Source organism: Tachyglossus aculeatus, chromosome 23, assembly GCF_015852505.1.
Source record: "Tachyglossus aculeatus isolate mTacAcu1 chromosome 23, mTacAcu1.pri, whole genome shotgun sequence".
NCBI classification, from domain to species: domain Eukaryota; kingdom Metazoa; phylum Chordata; class Mammalia; order Monotremata; family Tachyglossidae; genus Tachyglossus; species Tachyglossus aculeatus.
The window spans coordinates 7,809,137-7,832,711 of NC_052088.1; the positions used below are offsets into that span (position 1 = coordinate 7,809,137).

The 23,575-nt window shown below is 55.0% G+C and overlaps 1 protein-coding gene across 1 annotated transcript in view; it reads left to right on the forward strand.

Annotated features, from left to right (window-relative positions):
• Nucleotides 1-19,376: 19,376 nt before the first annotated feature.
• The window catches only part of GALNT16 (polypeptide N-acetylgalactosaminyltransferase 16), a 45,919-nt gene continuing 41,720 nt past the window's right edge, over nucleotides 19,377-23,575 (forward strand). The window contains exon 1 of the mRNA XM_038765750.1: nucleotides 19,377-19,580. Within this exon, the coding sequence (XP_038621678.1) occupies nucleotides 19,416-19,580 (165 nt within the window). The 5' untranslated portion in view covers nucleotides 19,377-19,415. The remainder of the gene's footprint in view (nucleotides 19,581-23,575) is intronic.

The following is a 23,575-nucleotide window of genomic DNA, read 5'->3' on the forward strand; positions in this document are numbered from 1 at the left end:
CCATGCGGCAGACAAATGGCAGCGAACCTTCTGACTCCCAGGCCCGTGCCCTTTCCCCATGCAGCAGACAAATGGCAGCAAGCCTTCTGACTCCCAGACCCGTGCCCTATCCCCATGCAGCAGACAAATGGCAGAAAACCTCCTGACTCCCAGGCCCATGCCCTATCCCCATGCAGCAGGGAAATGGCAGCAAGACTTCTGACTCCCAGGCCCATGCATTATGCCCGTGCGGCAGACAAATGGCAGCAAACGTTCTGACTGCCAGGCCCGTGCCCTATCCCCATGCAGCAGGCAAATGGCAGCAAGCCTTCTGAATCCCAGGCCCGTGCCCTATCCCCATGCAGCAGACAAACAGCGGCAAACCTCGTGATTCCCACGCCCGTGCCCTATCCCCATGGGGCAGACAGATGGCAGCAAGGCTTGTGACTCCCAGGCCCGTGCCCTAACCACATGCAGCAGAGAAATGGCAGGAAACCTTCTGACTCCCAGGCCCGTGCCCTACCCCATGCAGCAGACAAATGGCAGCAAGCGCTGTGACTCCCAGGCCCATACCCTATCCCCATGCAGCAGACAAATGGCAGCAAACCTCCTGACTCCCAGGCCCGTGCCCTATCCCCATGCGGCAGACAAATGGCAGTAAACCTTCTGACTCCCAGGCCCGTGCCCTATCCCCATGCAGCAGGCTGGAGATTTTTGAGGAGGGGAGTAATATGCCAAAAGCATTTCTGGACAAAGATAATCCGGGCAGCAGCATGAAGTATGGATTGAAGTGGGGTAGACACGAGGATGGGAGATCAGAGAGAAGGCTGATGCAGTAGTCCAGACGGGATAGGATGAGAGCTTGAATGAGCAGGGTAGCGGTATGGATGGAGAGGAAAGGGCGGATCTTGGCAATGTTGCAGAGCTGAAACCGGCAGGTTTTGGGGACAGCTTGGATGTGAGGGGTGAACGAGAGAGCGGAGTCGAGGATGACACCAAGGTTGCGGGCTTGTGAGACGGGAAGGATGGTAGTGCCGTCAACAGAGATGGGAAAGTCAGGGAGAGGGCAGGATTTGGGAGGGAAGACGAGGAGTTCAGTCTTGGACATGCTGAGTTTTAGGTGGCGGGCAGACATCCAGATGGAGATGTCCTGAAGGCAGGAGGAGATGCCTGTTGAGAGGGGGAGAGAGCAGGGGCAGAGATGTAGATCTGGGTGTCATCAGCGTAGAGATGATAGTTGAAGCCGTGGCAGCAAGCCTTCTGACTCCCAGGCCCGTGCCCTATCTCCATGCAGCAGACAAATGGCAGCAAACCTCATGACTCCCAGGCCCGTGCCCTATCCCCATGCAGCAGACAAATGGGAGCAAACCTTGTGACTCCCAGGCCCGTGCCCCATCCCCATGCAGCAGACAAATGGCAGCAAGCCTTCTGACTCCCAGGCCCGTGCCCTATCCCCAGGCAGCAGGCAAGTGGCAGCAAACCTCATGATTCCCAGGCCCGTGCCCTATCCCCATGTGGCAGACAAATGGCAGCAAGGCTTGTGACTCCCAGGCCCGTGCCCTAGCCCCATGCAGCAGACAAATGGCAGCAAACCTTCTGACTCCCAGGCCCGTGCCCTACCCCCTGCAGCAGACAAATGGCAGCAAGCCTTGTGACTCGCAGGCCTGTGCCCCATCCCCATGCAGCAGACAAATGGCAGCAAACCTTCTGACTCCCTAGCCCGTACCCTATCCCCAGGCGGCAGAAAAATGGCAGCAAACCTCCTGACTCCCAGGCCCATGCCCTATCCCCATGCAGCAGGCAAATGGCAGCAAGACTTCTGACTCCCAGGCCTGTGCCTTATCCCCATGCGGCAGACAAATGGCAGGAAACGTTCTGACTGCCAGGCCCGTGCCCTATCCCCACGCAGCAGGCAAATGGCAGCAAGCCTTCTGACTCCCAGGACCGTGCCCTATCCCCATGCAGCAGACAAATGGCAGCAAACCTCATGATACCCAGGGCTGTGCCCTATCCCCATGCAGCAGACAAACGGCAGCAAGGCTTGTGACTCCCAGGCCCGTGCCCTAACCCCATGCAGCAGACAAATGGCAGGAAACCTTCTGATTCCCAGGCCCGTGCCCTATCCGCATGCAGCAGACAAATGGCAGCAAGCCTTGTGACTCCCAGGCCCGTGCCCTATACCCATGCAGAAGACAAATGGCAGCAAACCTACTGACTCCCTGGCACATGCCCTATCCGCATGAAGCAGACAAATGGCAGCAAACCTCCTAACTCCCAGGCCCCTGCCCTATACCCTTGCAGCAGACAAATGGCAGCAAACCGTCTGACTCCCAGGCCCGTGCCCTACCCCATGCAGCAGACAAATGGCAGCAAACCCTCTGACTCCAGGCCCATGCCCTATGTGGCAGACAAATGGCAGCAAACCTTCTGACTCCCAGACCCGTGCCCTATCCCCATGCAGCAGGCAAATGGCATCAAACCTTCTGACTCCCAGGCCCGTGCCCTATCCACATGCAGCAGACAAACGGCAGTAAACCTCGTGATTCCCAGGCCCGTGGCCTATCCCCATGCAGCAGACAAATGGCAGCAAGCCTTGTGACTCCCAGGCCCGTGCCCTATCCCCATGCAGCAGACAAATGGCAGCAAACCTCGTGACTCCCAGGCCCGTGCCCTATTCCCATACGGCAGACAAATGGCAACAAACCTTCTGACTCCCAGGCCCATGCCCTATCCCCATGCGGCAGACAAATGGCAGAAAACCTTCTGATTCCCAGGCCCGTGCCCTACCCCATGCGGCAGACAAATGGCAGTAAACCTTCTGACTCCCAGGCCCATGCCTTATCCCCATGCGGCAGACAAATGGCAGCAAACCTTCTGACTCCCAGGCCCGTGCCCTACCCCATGCAGCAGACAAATAGCAGTAAGCCTTGTGACTCCCAGGCCCGTGCCCTATCCCCATGCAGCAGACAAATGGCAGCAAACCTTCTGACTCCCAGGCCCGTGCCCTATCCCCATGCAGCAGACAAATGGCAGCAAACCTTCTGACTCCCAGGCCCGTGCCCAATCCCCATGCGGCAGACAAATGGCAGCAAATCTTCTGACTCCCAGGCCCGTGCCCTATCCCCAGGCGGCAGACAAACGGCAGCAAACCTTCTGACTCCCAGGCCCGTGCCCTATCCACATGTAGCAGACAAAAGGCGGCAAACCTCGTGATTCCCAGACCCGTGTCCTATCCCCATGCGGCCGACAAATGGTATCAAGGCTTGTGACTCCCAGGCCCGTGCCCTAACCACATGCAGCAGAGAAATAGCAGGAAACCTTCTGACTCCCAGGCCCGTGCCCTATGCCCATACAGCAGACAAATTGTAGCAAACCGTCTAACTCCCAGGCCCGTGCCCTATCCCCATGCAGCAGGCAAATGGCAGCAAGCCTTCTGACTCCCAGGCCTGTGCCCTATGCCCATGCAGCAGACAAATGGCAGCAAACCTCCTGACTCCCAGATCCGTGCCCTATCCCCATGCGGCAGACCAATGGCAGCAAACCTTCTGACTCCCAGGCCCGTGCCCTATCCTCACGCAGCAGGCTGGAGATTTTTGAGGAGGGGAGTAATATGCCAAAAGCGTATCTGGACAAAGATAATCCGGGCAGCAGCATGAAGTATGGATTGAAGTGGGAGAGACACGAGGATGGGAGATCAGAGAGAAGGCTGATGCAGTAGTCCAGACGGGATAGGATGAGAGCTTGAATGAGCAGGGTAGCAGTATGGATGGAGAGGAAAGGGCGGATCTTGGCAATGTTGCGGAGCTGAAACCGGCAGGTTTTGGGGACAGCTTGGATGTGAGGGGTGAACGAGAGAGAGGAGTCGAGGATGACACCAAGGTTGCGGGCTAGTGAGACGGGAAGGATGGTAGTGCCGTCAACAGAGATGGGAAAGTCAGGGAGAGGGCAGGGTTTGGGAGGGAAGATAAGGAGTTCAGTCTTGGACATGTTGAGTTTTAGGTGGCGGCAGACATCCAGATGGAGATGTCCTGAAGGCAGGAGGAGATGCCTGTTGAGAGGGAGAGACAGCAGGGGCAGAGATGTAGATCTGGATGTCATCAGCGTAGAGATGATAGTTGAAGCCGTGGCAGCAAGCCTTCTGACTCCCAGGCCCGTGCCCTATCTCCATGCAGCAGACAAATGCCAGCAAACCTCATGACTCCCAGGCCCGTGCCCTATCCCCATGCAGCAGACAAATGGGAGCAAACCTTGTAACTCCCAGGCCCGTGCCCTATCCCCATGTGGCGGAGAAATGGCAGCAAACCTTCTGACTCCCAGGCCTGTGCCCTATCCCCATGCTGCAGACAAATGGGAGCAAGCCTTCTGGCTCCCAGGCCCGTGCCACATCCCCATGCAGCAGACAAATGGCTGCAAACCTTCTGACTCCCAGGCCCGTGCCCTACCCCATGCAGCAGACAAATGGCAGCAAGCCTTGTGACTCCCAGGCCCGTACCCTATCCGCATGAAGCAGACAAATGGCAGCAAACCTCCTGACTCCCAGGCCTGTGCCCTATCCCCATGCAGCAGGCAAATGGGAGCAAGCCTTCTGACTCCCAGGCCCGTGCCCTATCCGCATGAAGCAGACAAATGGCAGCAAACCTTGTGACTCCCAGGCCCGTGCCCTATCCCCACGCAGCAGACAAATGGCAGCAATCCTTGTGACTCCCAGGCCCGTGCCCTATCCCCATGCAGCAGACAAATGGCAGCAAACCTTCTGACTCGCAGGCCCATGCCCTATCCCCATGCAGCAGACAAATGGCAGCAAACCTTGTGACTCCCAGGCCCGTGCCCTATCCCCATGCAGCAGACAAATGGCAGCAAGCCTTCTGACTCCCAGGCCCGTGCCCTAACCCTATGCAGCAGACAAATGGCAGCAAACTTCCTGACTCTCAGGCCCGTGCCCTATCCCCATGCAGCAGAGGAATGGCAGCAAGCCTTCTGACTCCCAGGCCCGTGCCCTATCCCCATGCGGCAGACAAAAGGCAGCAAACCTTCTGGATCCCTGGCCCATGCCTTTCCCCATGCGGCAGACAAATGGCCGCAAACCTTCTGACTCCCAGGCCCGTGCCCTACCCCATGCAGCAGACAAATGGCAGCAAACCTTCTGACTCCCAGGCCCGTGCCCTACCCCATGCGGCAGCCAAATGGCAGTAAACCTTCTGACTCCCAGGCACATGCCTTATCCCCATGCAGCAGACAAATGGCAGCAAACTTAGGGATTCCCAGGCCCGTGCCCTATCCCCATGCAGCAGACAAATAGCAGCAAGCCTTGTGACTCCCAGGCCCGTGCCCTATCCCCATGCAGCAGACAAATGGCAGCAAACCTCGTAATTCCCAGGCCCGTGCCCTAACCCCATGCGGCAGACAAATGGCAGCAAACCTTGTGACTCCAAGGCCCGTGCCCTATCCCCATGCAGCAGACAAATGGCAGCAAACCTCCTGACTCCCAGGCCCGTGCCCTGTCCCCATGCGGCAGACAGAAGGCAGCAAACCTTCTGTCTCCCTGGCCCATGCCTTATCCCCATGCGGCAGACAAATGGCAGCAAACCTTCTGACTCCCAGGCCCGTGCCCTATCCCCATGCAGCAGACAAATGCCAGCAAACCTCCTGACTCCCAGGCCCATGCCCTACCCCATGCAGCAGACAAATGGCAGTAAACCTCGTGATTCCCAGGCCCGTGCCCTATCCCCATGCAGCAGACAAATGGCAGCAAACCTTCTGACTCCCAGGCCCGTGCCCTACCCCATGCTGCAGCCAAATGGCAGTAAACCTTCTGACTCCCAGGCCCATGCCTTATCCCCATGCGGCAGACAAATGGCAGCAAACTTAGGGATTCCCAGGCCTGTGCCCTATCCCCATGCAGCAGACAAATAGCAGCAAGCCTTGTGACTCCCAGGCCTGTGCCCTATCCCTATGCAGCAGACAAATGGCAGCAAATCTTCTGACTCCCAGGACCGTGCCCCATCCCCATGCGGCAGACAAATGGCAGCAAACCTTCTGACTCCCAGGCCCGTGCCCTATCCACATGTAGCAGACAAAAGGCGGCAAACCTCGTGATTCCCAGGCCCGTGTCCTATCCCCATGCGGTCGACAAATGGCATCAAGCCTTGTGACTCCCAGGCCCGTGCTCTAACCACATGCAGCAGACAAATGGCAGCAAACCATCTAACTCCCAGGCCCGTGCCCTATCCCCATGCAGCAGGCAAATGGCAGCAAGCCTTGTGACTCCCAGGCCCGTGCCCTAACCCCATGCAGCAGACAAATGGCAGCAAACCTTCTGACTCCCAGGCCCGTGCCCTATCCCCATGCAGCAGACAAATGGCAGCAAGCCTTGTGACTCCCAGGCCCGTGCCCTATCCCCATGCAGCAGACAAATGGCAGCAAGCCTTGTGACTCCCAGGCCCATGCCCTATCCCTATGCAGCAGACAAATGGCAGCAAGCCTTGTGACTCCCAGGCCCGTGCCCTATCCCCATGCAGCAGACAAATGGCAGCAAACCTTCTGACTCCCAGGCCCGTGCCCTGTCCCCATGCAGCAGACAAATGGCAGCAAACCTTCTAACTCCCAGGCCCGTGCCCTGTCCCCATGCAGCAGGCAAATGGGAGCAAGCCTTCTGACTCCCAGGCCCGTGTCCTATCCCCATGCAGCAGACAAATGGCAGCAAACCGTCTGACTCCCAGGCCCTTGCCCTACTCCATGCAGCAGACAAATAGCAGCAAGCCTTCTGACTCCCAGGCCCGTGCCCTATCCACATGCAGCAGACAAACAGCGGCAAACCTCGTGATTCCCACGCCCGTGCCCTATCCCCATGGGGCAGACAAATGGCAGCAAGGCTTGTGACTCCCAGGCCCGTGCCCTAACCACATGCAGCAGACAAATGGCAGGAGACCTTCTGACTCCCAGGCCCATGCCCTACCCCCTGCAGCAGACAAATGGCAGCAAGGCTTGTGACTCCGAGGCCCGTGCCCTAGCCCCATGCAGCAGACAAATGGCAGCAAACCTTCTGACTCCCAGGCCCGTGCCCTATCCCCATGCGGCAGACAAATGGCTGCAAATCTTCTGACTCCCAGGTCCGTGCCCTATCCACATGAAGCAGACAAACGGCGGTAAACCTCGTGATTCCCAGGCCCGTGCCCTATCCCCATGCAGCAGACAAATGGCAGCAAGGCTTGTGACTCCCAGGCCCGTGCCCTACCCCATGCAGCAGACAAATGGCAGCAAACCTTCTCACTCCGAGGCCCGTGCCCTATCCGCATGCGGCAGACAAATGGCAGCGAACCTTCTGACTCCCTGGCCCGTGCCCTTTTCCCATGCAGCAGACAAATGGCAGCAAGCCTTCTGACTCCCAGACCCGTGCCCTATCTGCATGCAGCAGACAATGGCAGCAAACCTCCTGACTCCCAGGGCCATGCCCTATCCCCATGCAGCAGGCAAATGGCAGCAAGACTTCTGACTCCCAGGCCCGTGCATTATGCCCATGAGGCAGACAAATGGCAGCAAACGTTCTGACTGCCAGGCCCGTGCCCTATCCCCATGCAGCAGGCAAATGGCAGCAAGCCTTCTGAATCCCAGGCCCGTGCCCTATCCCCATGCAGCAGACAAATGGCAGCAAACCGTCTGACTCCCAGGCCCGTGCCCTATCCCCATGCAGCAGGCAAATGGCAGCAAGCCTTCTGACTCCCAGGACCGTGCCCTATACCCATGCAGCAGAAATATGGCAGCAAACGTCGTAATTCCCAGGGCCGTGCCCTATCCCCATGCAGCAGACAAACGGCAGCAAGGCTTGTGAGTCCCAGGCCCGTGCCCCATCGCCATGCAGCAGACAAACGGCAGCAAGGCTTGTGAGTCCCAGGCCTGTGCCCTAACCCATTGCAGCAGACAAATGGCAGCAAACCTTCTCACTCCCAGGCCAGTGCCCTACCCCATGCAGCAGACAAATGGCAGCAAGCCTTGTGACTCCCAGGCCTGTGCCCAAAACCCATGCAGAAGACAAATGGCAGCAAACCTTCTGACTCCCTGGCCCGTGCCCTATCCCCATGCGGCAGACAAATGGCAGCAAGCCTTCTGTCTCCCAGGCCTGTGCCCTATCCCCATGAAGCAGACAAATGGCAGCAAACCTCCTAACTCCCAGGCCCCTGCCCTATCCCCATGCAGCAGGCAAATGGCAGCAACCCTTCTGACTCCCAGGCCCGTGCCCTATCCCCATGCAGCAGATAAACGGCAGCAAACCATCTGACTCCCAGGCCCGTGCCCTACCCCATGCAGCAGACAAATGGCAGCAAGCCTTGTGACTCCCAGGCCCATGCCCTATCCCCATGTGGCAGACAAATGGCAGCAAACCTTCTGACTCCCAGACCCGTGCCCTATCCCCATGCAGCAGGCAAATGGCAGCAAACCTTCTGACTCCCAAGCACGTGCCCTATCCACATGCAGCAGACAAACAGCGGCAAACCTCGTGATTCCCAGGCCCGTGCCCTATCCCCATGCGGCAGACAAATGGCAGCAAGCCTTCTGACTCCCAGGCCCGTGCCCTATCCCCATGCAGCAGACAAATGGCAGGAAACCTTCTGACTCCCAGTCCCGTGCCCTGTCCCCATGCGGCAGACAAATGGCAGCAAGCCTTGTCACTCCCAGGCCCGTGCCCTGTCCCCATGCAGCAGACAAATGGCAGCAAACCTTCTGACTCCCAGGCCCATGCCTTATCCCCATGTAGCAGACAAATGGCAGCAAACCTCGTGACTCCCAGGCACGTGCCCTATCCCCATGCAGCAGATAAATGGCAGCAAACCTCCTGACTCCCAGGCCCGTGCCCTATCCCCATGCGGCAGACCAATGGCAGCAAACCTTCAGACTCCCAGGCCCGTGCCCTACCCCATGCAGCAGACAAATGGCAGCAAACCTCGTGATTCCCAGGCCCGTGTCCTATCCCCATGCGGCAGACAAATGGTAGCAAACCTTCTGTCTCCCAGGCCCGTGCCCTATCCCCATGCGGCAGACAAATGGCAGCAAACCTTCTGACTCCCAAGCCCGTGCCCTATCCCCATGCAGCAGACAAATGGCAGCAAGCCTTCTGACTCCCAGGCCCGTGCCTTATCCCCATGTGGCAGACAAATGGCAGCAAGCCTTGTGACGCCCAGGCCCGTGCCCTAACCCCATGCATCAGACAAATGGCAGCAAACCTCGTAATTCCCTGGCCCGTGCCCTAACCCCATGCGGCAGACAAATGGCAGCAAACCTTGTGACTCCAAGGCCCGTGCCCTAACCCCATGCAGCAGACAAATGGCAGCAAACCTCCTGACTTCCAGGCCCGTGCCCTATCCCCATGCGGCAGACAAAAGGCAGTAAACCTTCTGTCTCCCTGGCCCATGCCCTATCCCCATGCAGCAGACAAATGGCAGCAAATCTTCTGACTCCCAGGACCGTGCCCTATCCCCATGTGGCAGACAAATGGCAGCAAACCTTCTGACTCCCAGACCCGTGCCCTATCCACATGTAGCAGACAAAAGGCGGCAAACCTCGTGATTCCCAGGCCCGTGTCCTATCCCCATGCGGCCGACAAATGGCATCAAGGCTTGTGACTCCCTGGCCCGTGCCCTAACCACATGCAGCAGACAAATGGCAGGAAACCTTCGGACTCCCAGGCCCGTGCCCTATCCCCATGCAGCAGGCAAATGGCAGCAAGCCTTCTGACTCCCAGGCCCGTGCCCTATCCCCATGCAGCAGGCAAATGGCAGCAAGCCTTCTGACTCCCAGGCCCGTGCCCTATCCCCATGCAGCAGACAAATGGCAGCAAATCTCCTGACTCCCAGGCCCGTGCCCTATCCCCATGCGGCAGACCAATGGCAGTAAACCTTCTGACTCCCAGGCCCGTGCCCTATCCCCATGCAGCAGGCTGGAGATTTTTGAGGAGGGGAGTAATATGCCAAAAGCATTTCTGGACAAAGATAATCCGGGCAGCAGCATGAAGTATGGATTGAAGTGGGGTAGACACGAGGATGGGAGATCAGAGAGAAGGCTGATGCAGTAGTCCAGACGGGATAGGATGAGAGCTTGAATGAGCAGGGTAGCGGTATGGATGGAGAGGAAAGGGCGGATCTTGGCAATGTTGCAGAGCTGAAACCGGCAGGTTTTGGGGACAGCTTGGATGTGAGGGGTGAACGAGAGAGCGGAGTCGAGGATGACACCAAGGTTGCGGGCTTGTGAGACGGGAAGGATGGTAGTGCCGTCAACAGAGATGGGAAAGTCAGGGAGAGGGCAGGGTTTGGGAGGGAAGACGAGGAGTTCAGTCTTGGACATGCTGAGTTTTAGGTGGCGGGCAGACATCCAGATGGAGATGTCCTGAAGGCAGGAGGAGATGCCTGTTGAGAGGGGGAGAGAGCAGGGGCAGAGATGTAGATCTGGGTGTCATCAGCGTAGAGATGATAGTTGAAGCTGTGGCAGCAAGCCTTCTGACTCCCAGGCCCGTGCCCTATCCCCATGCAGCAGACAAATGGGAGCAAACCTTGTGACTCCCAGGCCCGTGCCCTATCCCCATGCAGCAGGCAAATGGCAGCAAGCCTTCTGACTCCCAGGCCCGTGCCCTATCCCCATGCAGCAGACAAATGGCAGCAAGCCTTCTGACTCCCAGGCCCGTGCCCTATCCCCATGTGGCAGACAAATGGCAGCAAGCCTTCTAACTTCCAGGCCCGTGCCCTATCCCCATGCTGCAGACAAATGGGAGCAAGCCTTCTGGCCCCAGGCCCGTGCCACATCCCCATGCAGCAGACAAATGGGAGCAAACCTTCTGGCTCCCAGGCCCGTGCCACATCCCCATGCAGCAGACAAATGGCAGCAAAACTTCTGACTCCGAGGCCCGTGGCCTATCCCCATGCAGCAGGCAAATGGCAGCAAGCCTTCTGACTCCAAGGCCCGTGCCCTAACCCCATGCAGCAGACAAATGGGAGCAAACCTCTTGACTCCCAGGCCCATGCCCTATCCCCACGCAGCAGACAAATGGCAGCAATCCTTGTGACTCCCAGGACCGTGCCCTATCCCCATGCAGCAGACAAATGGCAGCAAACCTTCTGACTCCCAGGCCCATGCCCTATCCGCATGCAGCAGACAAATGGCAGCAAACCCTCTGACTCCCAGTCCCGTGCCCTGTCCCCATGCGGCAGACAAATGGCAGCAAACCTCGTGACTCCCAGGCCCGTGCCTTATCCCCATGCGGCAGACAAACGGTTTCAAACCTTCTGACTCCCAGGCCCATACCCTAACCCCATGCAGCAGACAAATGGCAGCAAACCTTCTGACTCCGAGGCCCGTGCCCTGCCACATGTGGCAGACAACTGGCAGCAAGCCTTCTGACTCCCAGGCCTGTGCCCTAAAAGCATGCAGCAGACAAATGGCAGCAACCCTTCTGACTCCCAGGCCCGTGCCCTATCCCCATGCGGCAGACAAATGGCAGCAAACCTTCTGACTCCTAGGCCCGTACCCTATCCCCATGCGGCAGACAAATGGCAGCAAACCTTCTGACTCCCAGGCCTGTGCCTTATCCCCATTCAGCAGATAAATGGCAGCAAACCGTCTGACTCCCAGGCCCGTGCCCTATCCCCAGGCGGCAGACAACTGGTAGCAAACCTTCTGACTCCCAGGCCCGTGCCCTATCACCATGCAGCAGACAAATGGAAGCAAGCCTTCTGACTCCCAGGCCCGTGACCTACCCCATGCAGCAGGCAAACGGCAGCAAGCCTTCTGACTCCCAGCCCCGTGCCCTCTCCCCATGCAGCAGACAAACGGCAGCAAACTTTGTGACTCCCAGGCCCGTGCCCTATCCCCACGCAGCAGACAAATGGCAGAAAACCTTCTGACTCCCAGGCCCGTGCCCTATCCCCATGCAGCAGACAAATGGCAGCAAACCTTGTGACTCCCAGGCCCGTGCCCTATCCCTATGCAGCAGACAAATGGCAGCAATCCTTGTGACTCCCAGGCTCGTGCCCTATCCCCATGTGGCAGACAAATGGAAGCAATCCTACTTACTCCCAGGCCTGTGCCCTATCCCCATGCAGCAGACAAATGGCAGCAAACCTTCTTACTCCCATGCCCTTGCCCTATCCCCATGCGGCAGACAAATGGCAGCAAGCCTTGTGACTCCCAGGCCCGTGCCCTATCCCCATGCGGCAGACAAATGGAAGCAATCCTACTTACTCCCAGGCCTGTGCCCTATCCCCATGCGGCAGACAAATGGCAGCAGACCTTCTGACTCCCAGGCCCGTGCCCTTTCCCCGTGCGGCAGACAAATGGCAGCAAACCTTCTGACTCCCAGGCCTGTGCCCTCTCCCCATGCAGCAGACAACTGGCAGCAAACCTCCTGACTCCCAGGCCCGTGCCCTATCCCCATGCAGCAGGCAAATGGCAGCAAGCCTTCTGACTCCAAGTCCTGTGCCCTATCCCCATGCAGCAGACAAATGGCAGCAAACTTCGTGATTCCCAGGGCCGTGCCCTATCCCCATGCAGCAGACAAACGGCAGCAAGGCTTGTGACTTCCAGGCCCGTGCCCTATCCCCATGCAGCAGACAAAAGGCAGCAAACCCTCTGACTCCCAGGCCCGTGCCCTATCCCCGTGCGGCAGACAAATGGCAGCAAACCTTCTGACTCCCAGGCCTGTGCCCTTTCCCCGTGCGGCAGAAAAATGGCAGCAAACCTTCTGACTCCCAGGCCCGTGCCCTATCCCCATGCAGCAGACAAATGGCAGCAAACCTTCTGACTCCCAGGCCCGTGCCCTATCGGCATGCAGCAGACAAATGGCAGCAAACCTCGTCACTCCCAGGCCCGTGCCCTAGCCCCATGCAGCAGACATATGGCAGCAAGCCTTGTGACTCCCAGGCCCGTGCCCTACCCCATGCAGCAGACAAATGGCTGCAAGCCTTCTGACTCCCAGGCCCGTGCCCTTTCCCCATGCGGCAGACAAATGGCAGCAAACCTTCTGACTCCCAGGCCCGTGCCCTATTCCCATGCGGCAGACAAATGGCAGCAAGCCTTGTGACTCCCAGGCCCTTGCCTTATCCTCATGCGGCAGACAAATGGCAGCAAACCTTGTGACTCCCAGGCCCGTGCCCTATGCCCATGCAGCAGACAAATGGCAGCAAACCTTGTGACTCCCAGGCCCGTGCCCTATCCCCGTGCGGCAGACAAATGGCAGCAAACCTTCTGACACCCAGGCCCGTGCCCTTTCCCCGTGCGGCAGACAAATGGCAGCAAACCTTCTGACTCCCAGGCCCGTGCCCTATTCCCATGCGGCAGACAAATGGCCGCAAGCCTTGTGACTCCCAGGCCCTTGCCTTATCCTCATGCGGCAGACAAATGGCAGCAAACCTTGTGACTCTCAGGCCTGTGCCCTAACCCCATGCCGCAGACAAATGGCAGCAAACCTTGTGACTCCCAGGCCCGTGCCCTGTCCCCATGCAGCAGACAAATGGCAGCAAATCTCGTGACTCCCAGGCCCGTGACCTAACCTCATGCCGCAGACAAATGGCAGCAAACCTTGTGACTCCCAGGCCCGTGCCCTATCCCCCTGTGGCAGACAAATGGTAGCAAACCTCCTGACTCCCAGGCCCGTGCCCTATCCCCATGCGGCAGACACATGGCAGCAAACCTTCTGACTCCCAGGCCCGTGCCCTATCCCCATGCAGCAGACAAATGGCAGCAAACCTTGTGACTCCCAGGCCCGTGCCCTGTCCCCATGCGGCAGAGAAATGGCAGCAAACCTTCTGACTCCCAGGCCCGTTCCCTATCAATCAATCAATCAATCAATCATATTTATTGAGCGCTTACTGTGTGCAGAGCACTGTACTAAGCGCTTGGGAAGTACAAGTTGGCAACATATAGAGACAGTCCCTACCCAACAGTGGGCTCACAGTCTAAAAGTGGGAGACAGAGAACAAAACCAAACAGACTAACAAAATAAAATAAATAGAATAGATATGTACAAGTAAAATAAATAAATAAATAAATAGAGTAATAAATATGTACAAACATATATACATATATACAGGTGCTGTGGGGAAGGGAAGTAGGTAAGATGTGGGGATGGAGATGGGGACGAGGGGGAGAGGAAGGATGGGGCTCAGTCTGGGAAGGCCTCCTGGAGGAGGTGAGCTCTCAGTAGGGCCTTGAAGGGAGGAAGAGAGTTAGCTTGGCGGATGGGCAGAGGGAGGGCATTCCAGGCCCGGGGGAGGACGTGGGCCGGGGGTCGATGATGGGCCAGGCGAGAACGAGGTATGGTGAGGAGATTAGCGGCAGAGGAGCGGAGGGTGCGGGCTGGGCTGGAGAAGGAGAGAAGGGAAGTAACGTAGGAGGGGCCGAGGTGATGGACAGCCTTGAAGCCCAGGGTCAGGAGTTTCTGCCTGATGCGCAGATTGATCGGTAGCCACTGGAGATTTTTGGGGAGAGGAGTAACATGCCCAGAGCGTTTCTGGACAAAGGCAATCCGGGCAGCGGCATGAAGTATGGATTGAAGTGGGGAGGGACATGAGGATGGGAGATCAGAGAGAAGGCTGATGCAGTAGTCCAAACGGGATAGGATGGAGCTTGAACGAGCAGGGTAGCGGTACGGATGGAGAGGAAAGGGGGGATTTTGGCAATGTTGCGGAGCTGAGACTGGCAGGTTTTGGTGACGGCTTGGATTTGAGGGGTGAATGAGAGAGCGGAGTCGAGGATGATACCAAGTTTGCGGGCTTGTGAGACGGGAAGGATGGTAGTGCCGTCAACAGAGATGGGAAAGTCAGGGAGAGGGCAGGGTTTGGGAGGAAAGACAAGGAGTTCAGTCTTGGACATGTTGAGTTTTAGATGGCGGGCAGACATCCAGATGGAGATATCCTGAATGCAGGAGGAGATGCGAGCCTGGAGAGAGGGGGAGAGAGCAGGGGCAGAGATGTTGATCTGGGTGTCATCAACGTAGAGATGATAGTTGAAGCCGTGGGAGCAAATGAGGTCACCAGGGGAGTGCGTGTAGATCGAGAACAGAAGGGGACCAAGCACTGAACCTTGGGGAACCCCCACAGTAAGGGGATGGGAGGGGGAGGAGGAGCATGCAAAAGAGACTGAGAATGAATGACCGGAGGGATAAGAGGAGAACCAGGAGAGGACGGAGTCTGTGAAGCCAAGGTTGGATAGCGTGTTGAGGAGAAGGGGGTGGTCCAGAGTGTCGAAGGCAGCTGAGAGGTCGAGGAGGAATAGGATGGAGTATGAGCCGTTGGATTTGGCAAGCAGGAGGTCATTGGTGACCTTTGAGAGGGTAGTTTCTGTGGAATCTAGGGGACGGAAGCCAGACTGGAGGGGGTTGAGGAGAGAGTTGGTGCTGAGGAATTCTAGGCAGCGCATGTAGACAACTCGTTCAAGGCAGACAAATAGCAGCAAACCTTGTGACTCCCAGGCCCGTGCCCTATCCCCATGCGGCAGACAAATGGCAACAAACCTTGTGACTCCCAGGCCCGTGCCCTATGCCCATGCGGTAGACAAATGGAGGCAAACCTCCTGACTCCCAGGCCCGTGCCCTATCCCTAAGCCATATTGCTTATCTATCGATGTTTATCTTTTGATCTCTGCTATGTACTGAGCGCTCGCTTGCTTTGTGGAGAGCCCCGCACAAAACGTTCGGGAGGGTACACTACAACAGAGTTGGTAGATGGGACCCCTGCCCACAAGGAGTTTAGAGGAGGAGTTGGGCGTTAAAAACAGGTTATTGGATTGGGTTCATCACACCCCACAGACAAACGTTTTCAGTCAATGCCTGCCAATGACAAAGTAAGAAATCATCTTTAGGAGGCGTGAAGATGGAGCCATCTAGTCTCGGCTGGCTATCGCTTCAGCAGAACCCTTTCATTTTTGCCTCATGATGGCTTCTGCTTAGTTACTCAGTTTTATGAAGAAAAATTGGATCTGGCACCTGCAGTATTGGGGAACATCCAGCTCCTCAATTTTACTCGCTTTTGGCCTGCTACACAACCGCCATACACCCCCTGGCCTGGAATGCCCCCCCTCCCCACATCCGCCAAGCTAGCTCTCTTCCTCCCTTCAAAGCCCTATCGAGAGCTCACCTCCTCCAGGAGGCCTTCCCAAACTGAGACCCCCTCCTTCCTCTCCCCCTCCTCCCCCTCCCCATCCCCCCGACCTTACCTCCTTCCCCTCCCCACAGCACCTGTATATATGTTTGTACAGATTTATTACTCTATTTATTTTACTTGTACATATTTGCTATTCTATTTATTTTATTCTGTTAATATGTTTTGTTCTGTTGTCTGTCTCCCCCATCTAGACTGTGAGCCTGCTGTTGGGTAGGGACCGTCTCTATCTGCTGCCAACTTGTACTTCCCAAGCGCTTAGTACAGTGCTCTGCACACAGTAAGCGCTCAATAAATACGATTGAATGAATGAATGAATGAATCTACTTCCATCACTCAAATAATAAGCACTTAACAAACACCATAGAGAAATACAATCGATTGAGAAATGGCCCATCTTTCTCTCCAATCTCTCACAATCTAAGTAGGATGGAGAATAGGCATCGAATCCCCACTTTACCGATGAGGAAATGGAGGCCCAGAGAAGTGCAGTGATTTCTGTAAGGTCACACAGCAGATAAGAGGCAGAGCTGGGATTAGAACCCAGGTTCTTTGACTCCCAAGCCTGTTCCCCCTAGGCTACTCTAATTCCCCAGCGGGGAAAGGTTCACTAGGGCCACTGATGGATTGGTCGAACAAGATGGTTTTTAAAAAAGCATTTCTCCCTTTGCTTCAGCAAAATGGAAGAGTTTTTCACACGCGAGCTGGATCGATGAGCCTTTTGCAGTCGCAGACGGCAGCTTTGGAGTGAACCAGAATGTATGAGTATAAACACGGCTCGAAAAAAGAAAAAAGCCCCATTGATGTGAAATGGTAAATTTCTAGGCAATGCGAATCCACTCTCCCTTCCTTTCAGCTTCTTCCCTGCATTTTGGGCGGGGGCTGGGATGGGAATGGAAATTTCCTTTGCCCAGATACTTTGAATCCCAGGTACACTGAGGTCTAGATTGAATGAATCCATCCATCCACCCATCCTGCCCCTCTACCCAAAAATCCACCCATCTACCAATCCACCTGTTAGTAGTAATAATATTTATTAAGCACTCACTGTGTGCGGAGCTCTGTGCTGAGCACTGGGAAAGAGTGCAGAGGTGGGAATTAGACACTGATGCTGACCCTCTAGGGGCTCACAAAGTAGTATCTGCTGAGCTCCTGTTGAGTGCAGAGAGCTTTATTATGTGTCAAGTCTTGTGTGCAGAGCATGTTGTTGAACACCTACTCTGTGCAGAGCACGTGCTAGGCATTGGGGAGAGCACAATGGAAGTAAACCACATAGTCCTGGCCTTTGAGGAATGAGGGAATCAGAGAGACGTAAGTTGTCTACATTCAGTGGGAACAAGAGAAAAAAAATACAGACATAATTGGTAACAACAGGAGAATGGAAAAATGAATCAATCAATTAATGGTGTTTATTGAGCACTTACTATGCGTCAAGCACTGTACTAAGAGAGAACAGGGCCTTGTGGACAGGGAATGTGTCTGTTTATTGCTGTACTGCATTCTGCCCGGTGCTTAGTACAGTGCTGTGCACACAGTAAGTTCTCAATAAATACGATTGACTGTCTGTCTGACTGACAAGCCCAGAAGTCAGGAGCCCCAGATTCTAATTCCGGCTCTGCCACTTGCCTTGGGGAAAGTCACTTCACCTCTCTGTGACACGGTTTCCTCATCTGTAAAATGGGGATTCATTCATTCATTCAATCGTATTTATTGAGCGCTTACTGTGTGCAGAGCACTGTACTAAGCGCTTGGGAAGTACAAGTTGGCAACATATAAAGACGGTCCCTACCCAACAACGGACTCACAGTCTAGCAGGGGGAGACAGAGGAGAGGTGGAATTGGGGATTGTCTGCACAGAGGTGGTTGTTGAAACCTTGGGAGTGAATGAGTTCTCCAAGGGGATAGGCGTAGATGGAGAATAGAAGGGGACCCAGAACTGAGAACTTAGATCTATGTTCTAAGCCCTGGGGGGATGCAAGGTGATCAGGTTGTCCCACCTGGGGTTCACAGTTTTAATCCCCATTTTTCAGATGACGGAACTGAGGCACAGATAATTTATTTATTTATTTTACTTGTACATATCTATTCTATTTATTTTGTTAGTATGTTTGGTTTTGTTCTCTGTCTCCCCCTTTTAGACTATGAGCCCACTGTTGGGTAGGGACTGTATCTATATGTTGCCAACTTGTACTTCCCTAGCGCTTAGTACAGTGCTCTGCACACAGTAAGCACTCAATTAATACGATTGATTGATTGATTAATAATAATGATAGCATTTGTTAAGCGCTTACTATGTGCAAAGCACTGTTCAGGATACAAGGTGATTAAGTTGTCCCACGTGGGGCTCACAGTCTTAATCCCCATTTTACAGATGAGGGAACTGAGGCCCAGAGAAGTGAAGTGCCTCGCCCAAAGTCACACAGCTGACAAGTGGCAGAGTCGGGATTAGAACCCATGACCTCTGCCTCCCAAGCCCGGGTTCTTTCCACTTAGCCACGGTGCTTCTCAACACATGCCCTTAAAAAAAAAAGCACAGACCTGGTTTCTAATCCGAGCCCCGCTCTTGCCTACTGTCCGACCTCGGCCAAGTCATTTCGCTTCCCTGTGCCTCAGTTTCCTCCTCTACAAACTGGAGCTCAGATACCCATTCTCCCTCCCACTTGGACCGTGAACCCTGGCTTCTAATCCGGGCCCGTCTCCTGCCTGCCGTACGACCTGGGTCCAGTCGTTTCACTTCCCTGGGCCTCAGTTTCCCCATCTGGTGCTCAGATGGCCATTCTCCCTCCCACTTGGGCCTCCTGCCCTGGGCGGGTCAGGCACTGCGTCCGACCCGATGACCTCGTCCCTGCCCCGGTGCTCAGCACAGTGCCGGGCCTGTAGTTGATTCTTTCCTGCATTCAGTCGTATTTACTGAGCTGTGATTGTGTGCGGAGCACTTGATTGAGGTTTAGCAAATCCTCCAGGGATCTGTAACGGGGTTGGCAGATTGGTGGAGCAGGCTGGGACTGTGGGTGAAGTCTTTAGGACCGAGAGGCCCTTTTTCTTTTCTCTCTCTCTCTCTCTGTGTCTGTGTGTCTCCCCCTCCCCCTTCCCACCCTCGCCCCTCTTTCTCTGCAGATTCGAGAGCTAAAATAAACAGCTGGGCCTGGAGGAGCCGGTCCTGGCGGGGAGAGAGAGAGAGAGAGGGGAGGGCCAGGCTTCCCCGCCACCCCCTCCCCATCCCGCTCCCTTCCCACCCCCTCCCCACCCCCACATCCCTCTCTCCATCTCCGATCCGGGCCTCGGGGGGCTCCGAGGATGCGGAGGGTCCGCGCCAACGCCATCGCCCTGCTCACGGTGGCCTGGATCCTGGGCACTTTCTATTACTTGTGGCAGGATGGCAAGCCTCGGGGGGCGGCCGGGGGGCCCGCAGCCGCCGGGAAGCCGGACCTGCCCAAGGACACCCCGACTGAGCCCCTCCGGGTGAGTACCGGGGGGCTTTGTGTTGGGAGGAGAAGGCCTGCCCGTTGCCATGGCAACGCTGACCGTGATGGCGAGGGGGGACCGAGCCGCCTGCAGATGCAGGCCGCCTCCAAGTTTGGTGGCCGCCGTTTGGGGGTGGAGGGGCGCCGACCCCCGGGAGTCACGTCGTGGCCCTGTCATCTTCCCCCTCATCTTCCTCCCTTGGGTGCGTTTGTGGGGAGGGGGTGATGATGCACTCTTGCGTGTGTGTTTTTGGGGAGGGGGTGATGGTGCATCGGTGTGTGTGTGTGTGTATGCTTAATAATAATAATGATGCTATTTGTTAAGCGCTTACTATGTGCAGAGCACTGTTCTAAGCGCTGAAGCATGGTATATTTGTGGGAAGGGGTAGACAGGCAGTGTACCTGTTTTGTTGTCTGTCTCCCCCTTCTAGACTGTGAACCCGTTGTTGGGTAGGGACCGTCTCTAGATGTTGCCGACTTGTACTTCCCAAGCGCTTAGTACAGTTCTCTGCACACAGTAAGCGCTCAATAAATACGATTGAATGAATGAAAGAGCCAGAGCTGACAGCAAAGTGTGAGAAAATCCTCTCCCTGCTGCCTCCTCTTCCCCTTTACCGCTTCTCCTTTTTCCCCTGCTTGCTATCTTTTTCCCCCTGCTTTGCTATCTCCTCTTCCTCCTGATTGCTATCTCCTGTCCCCCTTGCTTGCTGCCTCCTCATCCCCCGCTTGCTGTCACCTCTTCCCCCCACTTGTTGTCACTTCTTTGCCCCGCTTGTTGTTACCTCTTTCCCTCCGCTTGCTGTTCCTCTTCCCCCTGCCCCCTGCTCTTCCCCCTGCTTCCTCTTCCCCCTGCTTTGCTATCTTCTCTTCCTCTTGACTATCTCCTCATCCCCCACTTGCTGTCACCTCTTTCCCCTGCTTGCTGTCACCTCTTTCCCCTGTTTGTTGTCATCTCTTCCCCCACTTGTCGTTTCTTTCCCCCGCTTGTTGTCACCTCTTTCCCCTGCTTGTTGTTACCTCTTCTCCTTTTTGTTGTCACCTTTTTCCCCCACTTGCTATCTCCTCTTCCCCCTGCTTGCTATCATCTCTTCCCCCTGCTTTGCTATCTCCTCTTCCTCTTGACTGCTATCTCTTCCCCCGCTTACTGTCACCTCTTTCCCCAGCTTGTCACCTCTTCCCCCGCTTGTTGTCACCTTTCCCCCACTTGCTGTCACCTCTTCCCCCATCTCCTCATCCCCCTGCTTGCTATCACCTCTTCCCCCTGACTATCTCCTCTTTCCCCTGCTTGCTGTCACCTCTTCCCCCTGCTTTGCTATCTCCTCTTCCTCTTGACTCCTCACCCCCCACTTGCTGTCTCCCCATCCCCTGCTTGCTGTCACCTCTTCCCCCCTGCTTGTTGTCACCTCTTCAGCTTGCTGTTTCCTTCCCTCTTTGTCTGCTATCACCCCTTCCCCCTTGCCTGCTCTCTCCTCCTCCTGCTGCGGCCTCTTTGCACCACTCCCATCTCTCAACTCTTCTCAACTCCCAACCCTCCTCCACGCCCCCCTTTAATAACGAGAAAGAGAAATGGGGCTGGTTTGGGGGTGGGGAGTTGGGGAGGTGGCCGGATCCTGGGGTGAACTGGCCTGACCTCCTGGGGAGGGAGCAGACCTCCTCTGAAATAATAATAAAATTAAAATAATAAGAAGAATAATGACGGTATTTGTTAAGCGCTTACTATGTTCCAAGCACTGTTCTAAGTGCTGGGGGAGATACACGGTAATCAGGTTGTCCCTCGTGGGGCTCACAATCTTAATCCCCATTCTACAGATGTGGGAACTGAGGCACAAAGAAGTTAAGTGACTTGCCCAAAGTCACCCAGTTGATAAGTGACGGAGCCGGGATTAGAACCCACGACCTCTGACTCCCAAACCTGTGCAGGGTGAACTGGCCTGACCTCCAGGGGAGGGAGCAGACCTCCTTTGAAATAATAATAATAATAATATCAATAAATACAATTAAAAATATAATCATAGCATACTCTGCACATAGTAAGCGCTCAATAAATACGATTGATGATGATTTATTATTGTTATTATTATTAATGTTTACTGTATGTCTAGCACTGTTTCAAGTGCTGGGGTAGATACAAGTTAAAGGGTCAGACAGAGTCTCTGTCTCACATGGGGCTCATGGAGTAAGTAGGAGGGAGAACGGGTATTTAAGCCCCATTTTACAGATGAGGAAACTTGTTCAAGGTCACACAGCCTACGAGCTGCCGAGCCGGAATTTGAACCCGGGCCTTCTCAGTCCCTGGCCCATGCGCTATCCATTAGATCACATTTTTGTGAGCCCACTGTTGGGTAGGGACCGTCTCTATATGTTGCCTTGTGCTTCCCAAGCGCTTAGTACAGTGCTCTGCACACAGTAAGCGCTCAATAAATACGATTGAATGAACGAATTGCTCCTCCTCCCATAAGGTCCTTGTTGGGTCACTTAAACAAGAGCCACCGGACAAAAGGAGCATCTCGGGGGCCCGGGATATTGCAACGGACTGGGTCTGGGACTCCTGGGTCCTCTGCCTGGCTCCACCCTTGATCTGTGATAAGCTAGTTCATTCATTCATTCATTCATTCATTCAATCGTATTTATTGAGCGCTTACTGTGTGCAGAGCACTGTACTAAGCACTTGGGAAGTACAAGTTGGCAACATATAGATACGGTCCCTACCCAACAGTGGGCTCACAGTCTAGAAGGGGGAGACAGAGAACAAAACATATTAACAAAATAAAATAAATAGAATAAATATGTGCAAATGAAATAAATAAATAGAGTAATAAATACATACAAACATGTATACCGTACCTCGCTCTCCTCACCGTACCTCGCTCTCGCCAGTCCCGACATCGACCCCCGGCCCACGTCATCCCCCGGGCCTGGAATGCCCTCCCCCTGCCCATCCGCCAAGCTAGCTCTCTTCCTCCCTTCAAGGCCCTGCTGAGAGCTCACCTCCTCCAGAAGGCCTTCCCAGACTGAGCCCCTTTTTTCCTCTCCCCCTCGTCCCCCTCTCCATCCCCCCGTCTTACCTCCTTCCCTTCCCCACAGCACCTGTATATATGTATATATGTTTGTACATATTTATTACTCTATTTATTTATTTTATTTGTACATATCTATTCTATTTATTTTATTTTGTTAGTAGGTTTGGTTTTGTTCTCTGTCTCCCCCTTTTAGACTGTGAGCCCACTGTTGGGTAGGGACTGTCTCTATATGTTGCCAATTTGTACTTCCCAAGCGCTTAGTACAGTGCTCTGCACATAGTAAGCGCTCAATAAATACGATTGATGATGATGATGATGATTTTTGTCGGTACCTAGGCCGTATCCCAGCGCCCCTTTAAAATTGAGGTCAGGACGGTGGAGACAGAGAAAAAATATCAAGAATGTAATTAGTTCCTGCTGAAGTGAGTTCTGCCGATTAAATTGGAAAACAGAAGATTCTGATGATTAATTTTCCTATGTGGCAAGGGGTAGGGTCATCCGGGAGGACCTTGGCCAGCTTGCAAAATTTACCGGGATTATCGCCACCCTACATTGAAATGATAAATTAAAAACAGGGGTTGTCACAGATGTAATTTAAAAGGAATTTTTTTTAACTGCATCATAAAAATCCATCCACCTTGAATGGGAGCGTATTGGTCATAATCAGGGTAGCCTAGCCGGCTGTCTACATGTTGGGGAAATGGCCCTTGTATTGCCAGGAGAAGCAATGTGGCTCAGTGGAAAGAGCACGGGTTTGGGAGTCAGAGGTCGTGGGTTCTAATTCCGACTCCGCCACTTGTCAGCTGTGTGACTTTGGGCTAGTCAGTTCACTTCTGTATGCCTCAGTTATCTCATCTGTAAAATGGGGATCAAGTCTGTGAGCCCCATGTGGGACAAACTGATTACCTTGTATCCCCCCAGTGCTTAGAACAGTGCTTGGCACATAGTAAGCGCTTAACAAATGCTATTATTA